Genomic DNA, 12,781 nt, shown 5'->3' with positions numbered 1-12,781 from the left:
AAATTCCCTATGTTGAGATGACTTTGAACCTGGTGGTCCTGTTTCCTTCTCCAAAGTGCTGGGGTGACAGGCCCATGTCACCATGCCTGCCATGATGCTCCATTGCATTTTTTTTTTCTTTTTTTGGATTTTCAAGACAGGGTTTCTCCGCAGCTTTTGGTTCCTGTCCTGGAACTAGCTCTTGTAGACCAGGCTGGCCTCGAACTCACAGAGATCCGCCTGCCTCTGCCTCCCGAGTGCTGGGATTAAAGGTGTGCGCTACCACCGCCCGGTACTCCATTGCATTTCTGTACACTGCTCCCTCTGCTCATCTGAGACAGACTCTTCTGTAGACCAGGCTGGCCTCAGATTCACTCCGTACCTAACAATGACCTTGTCCTTCCAACCCTGCTGTCATTTTACGGGTGCTGGGATTACAGCTGTGTGCCACCATGCCTGGTTTATTTGGTACTGGGGATTAAATTCAGCGCTTGGCTCATACGGGGTAAGCAGTTACCAACCGAGCTGCCTCCTAGCCCCATCTCCCTCCTTTGAAGACAAGTTTCCCTGAGCCTATCCCCCCCCCCGCCCCCACTGCTCCACAGCCTTCCAGGCACCTCCCGGACTACACTTGAGCCAAGCTGACAGCAACTGGCCCTGACCATCACACAGGGACACCACCGCCGAGGAGCTCTCCCTGGCTTGCTCTGGGATGAGGTATCTGTGGACGGGTGGGTGAGTTTCCTGGTGGGTGAGTTTCCGTAAGGAGAAAAAATTCCTTAGGGCTGGCTCTTTCTGTTTTTCAGCTCGTACTGCGTCCCTGTGTTATCTTTCAGGCATCTGAACTGGCCTGACCTTGGGGTCTTGACAGGATTCGTCCTCAGCTGCAGCCACTAAGAGCATCATTGCCTGCGTGCATTCACTACGTTCCCTTTTAAAAGGGCCCTGCCCACTTCCCATTCCTCCTTCTTTCTCTCTCCACAAGCCCTGCACCAGGAAAGACACTTCTGTATCGTGTCACAGAGCTGCTCAGCAATGCTCAAAACATTTATTTATTTGGTCACTTGCTCAACCCTTCTCCCTTCCCAAGCGGCAGGAAAGCCGTGACGTCATCGGCAGCACCCTGTAGGGGAGGTAGAAGGTGCTTGCTTGGTACCATGCCTGGCCTTAGCAGAGGATGGCTCTTACATCCTTCAACACATCCAGGATGCCTTCCTGGGCTCAGACTCCAAAGACTCCTGCATTCTCAGGCTCTCCCCCACCCCCACAGATCCAGCCAAACTACTCAGCCTGCCCACAGACACAGGAAGAGAGCGCCTGGAGTGAGCATTTAACTGTGTCCCAAGCTGCGTGCCTTCCAGGCTTCAAGAAGCTCCTTTCGGCTTGAGGATCGTCCTGGGGATACCGCGGGCTGGCAGGGAGGGAAGCTGGAGCCGGGAGTCCTCCGTCGGATGGCACGGTATACTTCATCCCGGCAAGAGGCCTGCAACTGAGTGGAAAGTCTTGAGTCCCACGCAGCGTGTTTTCTCCACAGAACATAACAAAAGTCTTCATGGGCGGAGTGACACGTCCCTGGCTGGGTCTTGATGCTTGGGGTGGCACTAGGGGTGCCGCCAGGAAGACTTGCTTTCCAGTAGCACAGTCAATAAGGACAGTGAGGTGAGCTGTGGGGACAGCCTTTTGGGGGCCCGCCGGCTGCATAGCTAAAAGGAAGGGAGAGGCCAGAAGTTTGGGTTAGTATAGTCAACTAAATTGATTGCCTTATTGATTTTGTGTGTAGACACACATGAGCCATGTTCTGCATGTGGGGAGGTCAGAGGACAACTCGTGGAGTCCATTCTTCCGTTTACCGAGTGGGTCTAGAGGATTGGACTCAGGTCAGACTTGGCAGCAAGCGCCTTTACCCACTCGGTACTCTCGCTGGCCCAATACCTCAGTTTAAACTGTGTATTCTCCCTGCTCACCTGTTTGCGGGAACCTCAAGCCTAGCCCCTGAGTGTGTCTCGCTCATGAATGGCCCAGGGAGTATCTTTACACAGTATTTGCAGGGGTGGGGCTGGGGACTGGGGAGACGACCCTAGTGGTCAGAGACTTTTTGCACAAGCATGAAACTAGACCCACGGCTCCCATGTAAAATGCCAGGTGAGGTGGCACAGGTCTACAGCCCCAGTGCCGGGGGTGGGCCAGGCGTGGCACTTCAGGCCTTTAATCCCAGCATTTGGGAAGCTGAGTCAGGAGAAATGCTGTTTTTTAGACCCAACCTAGACTAAATTCAGATTGTTTGAAAAAAAAAAAAGGAAGGAAAGAAGAAGCCAGGTATGGTGTACATTTTCTCTGCCCCCCCACTCCCCCTTACACACACACAGAGAGAGAGAGAGAGAGAGAGAGAGAGAGAGAGAGAGAGAGAGAGAGAGAGAGAGAGAGAGAGAGAGTCTGTGTAACCCTGGCTGTCCTGGAACTCGTTCTGTAGACTGGCCTGGCCTAAGACTCTCAGAGATCCACCTGCCTCTGCCTCCCGGGTGCTGGGACTAAAGGTGTGCACCACCATGGTGCACAAAACCACTCCCTCTCAACACACACACACACACACACAACTAAGTCAGGGAGACGGCTCAGAAGGTGAAATCGCTTACTGTGGCCATGTGATCATGTGATCTCATCTGACAGTAGAATAAGACCAACTCGGAAGCTGTTCTCTGACACCCTTCAAATAGTACCCCAGCTCTCTTCCCTACCTGGTGTAATCTTGGCCCGGTTCAGAGGAGACGTATGCTCTGTTTGTTGGTTGATACAGGGCTGTGTGAAGTCCACTGGTGACAGCCACACACCCCCAGTCATCAGCCCCACGCCTGCCACTCCTCCTCAGCTGGCCTTTTCCCTGGTGCTGAGAAGCCCTGTGCCACCTCTTACCACAGCTCATCTCCAGGCTAGACTCCTTGAGGCTGGCTCCCCGGTCCTGGGGCTCTGTTGAGGCAGCCCTGCAGCCAGAGTCTGAGAATGTCCTTGGACGCGTCTTCCCTCCACCCTGGGACCAAACCTTTCATAGTCACGAGGGAGCCTCAGAACTGGCTCTAGGGGACTCGGTTGATCTGAAAGTTTGTATCAACAAATTGCTGGGCGTGGGGAGACTGGTTTCTCTTTTTCCAATCTAACTGCTTTCTGACCTGGGATAGTTCTCTGGAAGTTCCCCAGTCAGGCCTCACTCCCCACCCCAGCCCACCCAATTCCAGCCATTAGCTGACCACTTCGGCTTCTTATTTATTATTTTTATTTGGTGGAAGGGCAGGGTTTCAATGTGCTGCTAGCTGTCCTTGAACTTCTGATTCTCTGGCCACAGTCTCCCAGTGATGGAATGACAGACAAGGGCCACCATCCCTAGGGCTATGTATGGTATGTCACACAGTCACACAAAAAGCACAGCTTTCATCTTAAAGGGAACTAGCGTTTATTCTGAAGCCATTTTGAGTGACCATGTTCTGCGAACACAGATTTAGGTTACCTTGAATTCCACATTCCAATGCAGAAGCAGTTTCGTGAAGTTTGTAGAGCTTCAGAGACCAGAAAGTCATAAACCAAGACAAGTTCAAAATACATTGGTGGGGCCGGGCTGTGGTGGCGCACGCCTTTAATCACGGCACTCGGGATGTAGAGGCAGGTGGATCTCTGAGTTCGAGGCCAGCCTGGTTTACAAAAGCTAGTTCCAGGACAGGCTCCAAAAGCTATAGAGAAACCCTGTCTCGAAAAACCAAAAAAAAAAAAAAAAAAATTGGTAGGTGCATCGTCGGGGGGTGGGGTGGGGTGGTGGAAGCATTTCTGAAAGCTCAAGATGCTATATCTGATGATGCTTATTTTGGATTGGTGGGAGCCAGTGGTCTGCTAAGTCAATAGATTCTAAAAAAAGGGCTTTATCTATCGCCATAGAATGTTAGTTCCAACACAGGGGGAAGGCAGGGATGGCTGTTCCAGAGAGCCACAGCTGAGCCCGTGTGATAAGGTGATTAGCCTCTGGGCCCACACATTCCAACCCCATCACAGTGTTGAAACTCTAACCCACCAGGCTCTGCACAGATTCTTTCCAGGAGTTTTCACTCACGGGTCCTCCTGTTGGCCAGCTAGGACGTTCTGTTCGATTCAAGACTGCACAGTCTTGAATTACAAGGTCCCTCTTAGGTAGGAAGCACATTCCTAGCTTCTCAGGTAGGTGAGGCTCAGTCGTGGGCCGGACTGCAGTCTTCAGGAGACAGGAATTCCTGATAAAGGTCATTAAAGAAGAAACTCCTATCGGGTGGAGGTGGTACACTCCTTTAATCACAGCACTTGGGAGGAAGAGGCGGGCAGGGATCTAGAGTTTGAGGCTAGCCTGGTCTACGGAGCAAGCTCCAGGATAAGTAAGCCTCTGTATCATGTAAGAAGTGTTTGCCATTATGAGCTGTGTATGAATTGTTTTCTACACCTTCTCTAGCTGACATGTGGCATAGATTGTCATACTGTGATGCACGATTAATGGAAACTCAGAGAGAGAAATTGGGGTTCAACCTGAAGGTCAGAAAAGCAAAGCAGCCGACCATTGGCTCCTACCTCTACCTCAGTCCAAAATGGCAATCCTGCCTAAAATAACCAAAATTTACGAGACTGACTATATAGTTCCCCTGTATTTACAGTTGTTTGCATTGTGTGAACTATTTTACACACACACACACACACACGCACACACGCACACATATATTACTTTTCTATTCTTTCGAGACAGGGTTTCTCTGTGTAGCCCTTGTGTTATTTCTTTATCTAACAGACCAATGTTTATAAGGAAATTTAAATATTTGTCCAGCAGAACCATGTTTACAATCACTATGTAATTTAGCTGAACTATTTTATGTAGGCATCATTCTTTTTTTTTTTTTTTTTTTTTGTTTTTCAAGACAGGGTTTCTCTGTGGCTTTGGTGCCTATCCTGGAAGTAGGCACCATCCTTTAAGCAGATTTTATACACTTAAGGCAAGGACTATCTGAAAAGCAAAGGCTTTGTCTAACAAGAAAATATACTTAATTATAGGTTTTTAAATGTTCATTTAGCAAGAAAAAAATCAATACTGAAGAAAATACTGTGATAGAAATTTAAACAATTTTTGTTTGTTTTTTGCTTTGTTTTTGTTGTTGTATTGTTTTTGGTTTTTGAGACGGGGTTTTTGTGTAACTTTGGAGCCTGTCCTGGAACTCGCTCCATAGTCCAGGCTGGTCTTGAACTCACAGAGATCTGCCTATCTCTGCCTCCTGGACGTTAGGATTAAAGGTGTGTGCCACCATGACCTGACAAATTTAAACAATTTTATCTCAAGATATATGTACTTTATATTCCAGTTACAGATATAGCTATCCTTAATACCATTCATAACATTTTAATCTTAACATTATTAAAATTATTTTGGAATTTAGCAATCAATTTCAAAGAGGTAATTTTAAGATTTTTTTTTTTTTTTTTTTTTTTTTTTTGGTTTTTCGAGACAGGGTTTCTCTGTGGCTTTGGAGCCTGTCCTGGAACTAGCTCTGTAGACCAGGCTGGTCTCGAACTCACAGAGATTCGCCCGCCTCTGCCTCCCAAGTGCTAGGATTAAAGGTGTGCGCCACCACCTCCCGGCCAAAGAGGTAATTTTAAACAAAAGCTCAGGAGGCTGTGAAATGATCCATATGAAATAGTTATTGAGCTGGGCGGTGGTGGTGTGATTTCACAGGCATGATTCCAGTTTGGATTCCCACCATCTTTGGGCAGTCGTGTACCTGGCAGCCATCTTTGCTAGGGTTGGGGAAGATGGATGTCTTGTGATTTCACTGCCATCACCTTGATTAAAGGTGACCGCGAGGAGTGCGCCTACCAAAGAGGCAAAAATGGGTCTCCAAGATACTTTGATTGGGATAGATTTTTTTTTGGTTTTTTGACACAGGGTTTCTCTGTGGTTTTGGAGCCTGTCCTGTCCTGCTCTTGTAGACCAGGCTGGTCTCGGAACTCACAGAGATCCGCCTGCCTCTGCCTCCCAAGTGCTGGGATTAAAGGCGTGCGCCACCACCGCCCGGCGGGGATTGGGATAGATTTTTATGTGAAATTCCTGTCCTGTCATGAAAACAAGGTTTATGAAAGATAGGATTTTAAAACAATGCTTGTTTAATAACATATGAAAGCTGCACCTCCCTGCATTCATAGGCAAGAATGTACCTTTCGCTGACAGTTAACTTTTTAAGATTCACCCAGGTGACAATGGTTTTAAAGACGTGAAGGAATCGTGGGGAACAGCTGAGGTTTGCAGAGGTATGGCAGGGCTAGAGCTCCTGAAGAGCCCGGTTCCAATGGTGGACTTGAGCAGTTTTAGAAATGCTAGTGCCATGTGATAGGTACCATAAGCACCAGCCACAGCGAAATGGAGCAGGCTGGGAAACTAGAAGGCAGGCTTGTATACGCTCCCAAGGGTGGGGTCACAGATGCTCTAAGTCTCCAGAAAACCTAAAGGGTTTTGAATGAATCCCAGATCTTGAGCTTTGAGTTGTTTTCACTATTGGAGCTTGGCTTTATGTTATGTAGATTGTGACTGTGTCATATCTTCTTTCTTAAAGTTTAAAAAAAGGGTACTTTCTTTTCGATATTGTAAAAATACGCAGGAGAGAATTTAACTTCTTTAAGAGAAAACTTTAGAGTTTTACAGAAAATTTAAAAGCCAGATTTTTTTTTTTTTTTTGGTTTCTCAAGACAAGGTTTCTCTGTAGCCTTAGAGCCTCTCCTTGAACTAGCTCTTGTAGATCAGGCTGGCCTTGAACTCACAGAGATCCACCTACCTCTGCCTCCTAAATGCTGGGATTAAAGGAGTGCACCACCACCAGGCAAGCTAGATATTTTTTAAAGAAACAGTTTTTTAAAAATATACTTACATTTATAAGGCTATGGCACATTTTAAGTTTATGGAATGCTTTTTTTTTTAATTTTTTTATGGTTTATTTAGTTTTATTTTATGTACATTGGTGTGAAGGTGTCAGATCCCCTGGAAGTGGATTTTCAGACAGTTGTGAGCTGCCATGTGGGCGCTGGGATTTGAACCCGGGTCCTCAGGAAGAGCAGTCAGTACTCTTAACCGCTGAGCCATCTCTCTAGCCCCCTATGGAATGTTTTATATTGTTAATATTTGAGCTTAAAATAAATAAAAGAGCCAAGAGGTTTGTTGCTTTGTTGACTTTGAGTTTTTTAAATGCTGATGAACGAACGGCAGCTGCTGAAAGACATTGGATTGTGGAAGGAACTGCTGAATCAACGCTGCCTATATACTTTAGGGATGTCTTGGCTTCAGAATGGAAGTTGGGAAATGTGTTGCATTGGAGGAAAGGTTGTGCTTTTGTTTTCATAGGAAATGAAAAGCTATGGATTCCCTCACAACTAATAAAGATCAGATTTGACATGGGGAGACCTCCTGAAGATCTTGACTGCAGATGTGAGGGAGGCAGCCAGGAAAGACTACAGGACAGGTGACATGTATGCTGATCCTTCCACATGGGAACATTCTGAGACTGCATAAAATGGAAAAAAAATCTTGTTGGCTACAGAATCCTCATAACGGTTTGGTTATACAGTCCAAACAGACTTGTAAAGTTGACAGATGCCTTTTGTCTGCTCAAACATAAAACAAATCATCTTTAGCTGACTTGTGTATAGCACACATCCCATATTTTTCAGATATGTTTTTTTTTTTTTTTTTGGTTTTTCGAGACAGGGTTTCTCTGTACCTTTGGTGCCTGTCCCAGAACTAGCTCTTGTAGACCAGGCTGGCCTCGAACTCCCAGAGATCTGCCTGCCTCTGCCTCCCGAGTGCTGGGATTAAAGGCATGCGCCACCACCGCCCGGCTCCAGATATGTATGTTACCTTTAAAAGTTGGTATGTTTACCGGGGGTGGTGGTGGTGGTGGCACATTAATCCCAGGACTTGGGAGGCAGAGACAGGTAGATCTCTGTGAGTTCAAGGCTAGCGCGATCTACAACAGAGCGAGTTCCAGGACAGGCTCTGAAGTAGAGAGAAATCATGTCTCAAAAAAATAAAACAAAAACAAACGGTTTGTATGTATTCAGAACAAAAGGACCAGGCATGAGTAAAGACCAGACAATCAGCACAGGTGATCCAGTCTCTCAGAATGCCTCAGTTACTCTTTCCTCAAAATTCTACGTCCAGAACAGCTTCAAAGGTGCTGAGGTGGTTCAGCCTCACAGACTCCTCCAGCCAAGACTTCAGCTAAGCTCCACACTTTCCCATCACACAGAGACTGGAAAAAAAAATCATACAGCTAGCTCTTGACTATTATTCCATAAGGGTCCCCTAGAGATGCTGTCACCCCGAGACAACAGGAAGCCGTCTAGAGAACACAATGCCCACATCCCCAAGAGGTGGGTGGTTGGTTTCTGTTATTTGGTCGATGTTTGCGATGGTTTAAGAGGAGTTGTTTGCAAGTTGTTATTGGTCATTGTCAGGAAGGAAGCTAAACAAAGGAGGTAGATTTAGGGATCTTTTTCAAAAATAAGAGAGAGAATAAAGGAAAGGATAGATTATTACATCGACTTTTAAAATAAAAATTATAAGATAAAAAGATAGATTATTGACTCTACTTTTAAACTAAAAAAAAACCTTAAAAAACTACTATTCTCAAATATTTCACATTGGAATGGATTTTTGTATATTGATACACATTTAAGGTTATTTTTGTTAGACTAAATATATGTTTCTACTCTTTTTTTTTTTTTTTGGTTTTATTTTTTTCGAGACAGGGTTTCTCTGTGGCTTTGGAGCCTGTCCTGGAACTAGCTCTGTGGACCAGGCTGGTCTCGAACTCACAGAGATCCGCCTGCCTCTGCCTCCCGATATGTTTCTACTCTTATTTAAGGTATTGTACCTATGCAGCTCATTAAAAAATATAATATGTAGCTGGGCAGTGGTGGCACACACCTTTAATCCCAGCACTTGGGAAGCAGAGGCAGGCAGATCTCTGGGAGTTTGAGACCAGCCTGGTCTACAAGAGCTAGTTCCAGGACAGGCTCCAAAACCACAGAGAAACCCTGTCTTGAAAAACCAATATATATATAATGTAATTGTGAAATACAGGTTAGTAGTTAGTCATCTGTAATAATCAAACATGTAATCATGTCAGATTTGTTTTCAAAGTTAAGCCTAGATTTGTTTAGCTCAGATATACTTAATAATGGTCCTCAAACTTGTCAGAGATCTGATGAACATGGCATTTAAAATGTTTAGTGGAGCCGGGCGGTGGTGGCGCACGCCTTTAATCCCAGCACTCGGGAGGCAGAGGCAGGCGGATCTCTGTGAGTTCGAGGCCAGCCTGGTCTACAAGAGCTAGTTCCAGGACAGGAACCAAAAAGCTACGGAGAAACCCTGTCTCGAAAATCCTAAAAAATAAATAAATAAATAAATAAATAGTTTAGTGGAAAAAGCTTACTTTCACAAAGACTCCCAAATCCCAGCAGTGACCCTGAGATCTTCAAAGATGATGGGGCACCAAGATATGTCCCCCTAGATTGTGGTGATACTGACCAGCAGGCAAGACGGCCCGAGTGTAGCACCTACCACCAGGACCGAGCCCAAACTGTGGACCAGCAGGACACTGAAGAGCTGATTGTCCCACTTCACCTGGACACAATAAAGTCAGTCTCTCCCATGTTCCTCCTCCACAGGAAGCCTCTCACCTCTCGACCTGGCAGCTGAAGACTGATTCTGTCCTGGGACCTCAGGCATCTGGGATGACCATCTAGTTAATGGACTAGACTCTGTCATTTTAATTGATACATAGGCCATTTGAATTATATATCGTGGTATTTGTATTTATCCTTCTCAGATCTCTGATGGTACAGATGGCTGGGCTAGCTATAGCTTGGTCAGCTTAGCAGCAGCAGGCAATTAGGTTCTTCCCCAAGGCTGCAGCCAGCTTGTTAGCTCATTACCTATGTAAAAGTCAAGACTTACTTTTTCTCGAGCTACCTGGTGAGAAAAGGTAGACAGGTTTGCCTTGCTAACAGGTTTCATATTAAAAGATAAACAGGTTACAGGTATAATTCTCCACTAAATGAGCACGATTTGAAATGATTGTTCTTAGTAATAACTGTGTCTCTGGTAAAGAGTCGTTGGAAAGAAAAGGGATTAAAGTCTATGCAAGGATCTAAAAAATGTTCCAAGGTATATAACAGTCTGAGGATATGAGTCTGTGTAAGTTCTCATGGTCTAAGTTATATAAGGGTCTGAGGATGTCAAAGCTTAAGGAAGTTTTGAGGGTCTCAGAAAATGATTTAAATGTAAATGTGGTGGGAGGAGGTGTGGGAAGGGGAACTGTGGTTGGAATGTAAAATAAAGGAAAAAAAGTAAATTAAGCCAGGCGTGGTGGCGCACACCTTTAATCTCAGCACTCGGGAGGCAGAGGCAGGTGGATCTCTGTGAGTTTGAGGCCAGCCTAGTCTACAGAGTGAGTTCCAGGACAGCCAAAAATACACAGAGAAGCTCTGTTTTGGAAAAAAAAATTAAATTTAAGAAAGAAGTAAATGTAAGTTGTAAAGGTATAAGAAATGATTTAAGGTATGTGAAAATACAAACTGTTTCAGGTTTCCTTCCCCTTCTATGCTATTGTTACACTAAGGTTTCCAAAGTTCAGAGTTTTAATACTGTTCACCGGAGTTCTGATAAGCTGGTAGAACACTGACTAGTTACTGTTCAGTCACAAGCTCACGATTTTAGATTTCTTTTGGTTGTCTTCTTTTTTAAGTGTAAATTTAAATATGCTTCTCACTGGGCCAGACACATTTCTGTCCAATCTATATCTGGCTCTCTGGAAAAGGAAAAAATGTTCATGCTTTTTAACCCAAATCTGCAGCTTATGCTAGGACCCAAAGGTGTGCGTCGGCTCCAGTGTTTTACAGACACTTGCTACTTGAATGTTCTACAGTGAGGAAATAAATACATATTGGTAATACTAATGTATCTAAAAGCTTTATGTCTTTTCATAAACTAAAAGAATTACATAAACTTCAGAGAACTGAGGGAGTCATAAGACTTGGATCTACTTCTCACAGGACATATGGACTCCAGATAAGTTCAGCCTAAGTTTGCCCACCTGACTATTCCTGAGGTATCTCTCTCTCTCTCTCTCTCTCTCTCTCTCTCTCTCTCTCTCTCTCTCTCTCTCTCTCTCTCTCTCTCCTGACCTTGGGAATCCTCCTCTTCCACTATAGGCTGAAAGTTCAAAATATAAGATTTTCCTTTAAGGTCCTAAATGTCAGTTTCTGTCCCTAGTCCATATCTGTCTTAGCAGATTTCCACTTGGCTGACCGACACATCCAAGCATCAGCTGCTGACTGCAACCTGCTCCAAATGACTGCAAGCCCTGGACTTACTGAAAGCTGATGTGGGCCAGTCCAGCCGGTGTTAATGTGCCCTGTCTCTTCAGCTGGGTGAGCAAGCCAGATGCTTCTGATGAATGTCCCATTGTCTGAATTCCCTTTGAATAGCATTGCAGCCTTCCTGGACCCTGACAACAATGCCATAGTCTTAGCAGGAAGTAGTCACATAAGAGAGCACTTCCCCTGGTCCCCCAGCAGGCTGAAATGTTAGATCAAAAGGAAACTCCCTGTTTAAGGTACAAAATAGCTACATATAGAGACTATTGACATACCAGGAAAGGTACCTGTTAAAACCAAATAGACCCAGATCTATCAACAGGTAGATTCACTAGCTAAAATAGTTCCATAGTTTGATAGGGCACTCAACCTGTTCTATGTAAAACAGAGAGATTATTATATGGCTTTAAGAGGAAATTGTTGTTTCTATGTAAACAACTCAGAAATCATTAAGAATAATATGGCTGTACTAAAAAAAAAAACCTCATTGCAAAAAAGGGCCTTGAGATGAAAGAAATAACTGGTCTCCATTCTTATTTCCAGGTTCTTCCTAGATAGTAACTCTGGTGTCAGCCACCACAAGTCCTTTGGCCCTTCTTGTTATTGGCTCTTGTACCATTGATACTTTAACTAAGTGATAATTTCTGTCTGGGTACCATTAAGCTGATGGTTTTTAGATCCCAATATAAACAGGTACCCATCACAGAGTCAAGGATTTGACTCAGGATACAACTCAAGGAGGAATGTGAGAGCCAAAGTTTCAATTTACTATGCTTCAATTTGTAGATATCCAGGAGTCAAAAATGCCTCTGATCTGTAATCCGCTGCCCAAGGACAGACAGTTCCTGAAACGCTAGAGGCTGTTGTTTATGGGCGATAACCAGCCACCCGTTTTTACTCGTCTAGAGACATTTGTTTGGCCCATCTGCATCAGGTGTTTTTGATCACATTGGGCAGGAGAGGTTTTTTGCTTTTATTTAAGACTTACTTATTTTATGTGTCTGAGTATTTTGTCTACATGTATGTATGTGTGCCACCTATTTATTGCAGATACCAGAAAAAAAAGGCATCAGATCTCTTGAAATTGGAGTCACCAAGTGGGTGCTGGGAACTGAAGCCAAGTCCTCTGCAAGAGCAAACGTGCTCTCTCTTAACCTCTGAGCCATCTCTCCTGGCCCCTGGCTTTTTTTTTTTTTTTTTTTTTTTGGTTTTCGAGACAGGGTTTTTCTCTGTAGCTACGGAGCCTGTCCTGGAACTAGCTCTTGTAGACCAGGCTGGCCTAGAACTCACAAAGATCCGCCTGTCTCTGCCTCCCCAGTGCTGGGATTAAAGGCGTGCGCAACCACCGCCCGGCCTGCCCCCTGGCTTTGAATGTGGTTGT

The 12,781-nt window shown here is 45.0% G+C and overlaps 1 protein-coding gene across 1 annotated transcript; it reads right to left on the bottom strand.

Annotated features, from left to right (window-relative positions):
• Positions 1–1,260: 1,260 nt before the first annotated feature.
• On the bottom strand, positions 1,261–5,764 carry Srarp (steroid receptor associated and regulated protein). Its single transcript, XM_057784154.1, has 3 exons — positions 5,754–5,764; positions 2,890–2,957; positions 1,261–1,682 (listed from the first exon to the last, which is right to left on the bottom strand). Exons 1-3 carry the CDS (start codon positions 5,762–5,764, stop codon positions 1,261–1,263), a joined length of 501 nt encoding a protein of 166 aa, XP_057640137.1.
• Between the last annotated feature and the right edge of the window lie 7,017 nt (positions 5,765–12,781).

The sequence above is a fragment of the Chionomys nivalis genome, chromosome 11, assembly GCF_950005125.1.
Source record: "Chionomys nivalis chromosome 11, mChiNiv1.1, whole genome shotgun sequence".
Taxonomy (NCBI): Eukaryota; Metazoa; Chordata; class Mammalia; order Rodentia; family Cricetidae; genus Chionomys; species Chionomys nivalis.
The sequence above is the reverse complement of the archived record's forward strand: the minus strand, read 5'-3'. Positions and strand labels throughout refer to the sequence as shown.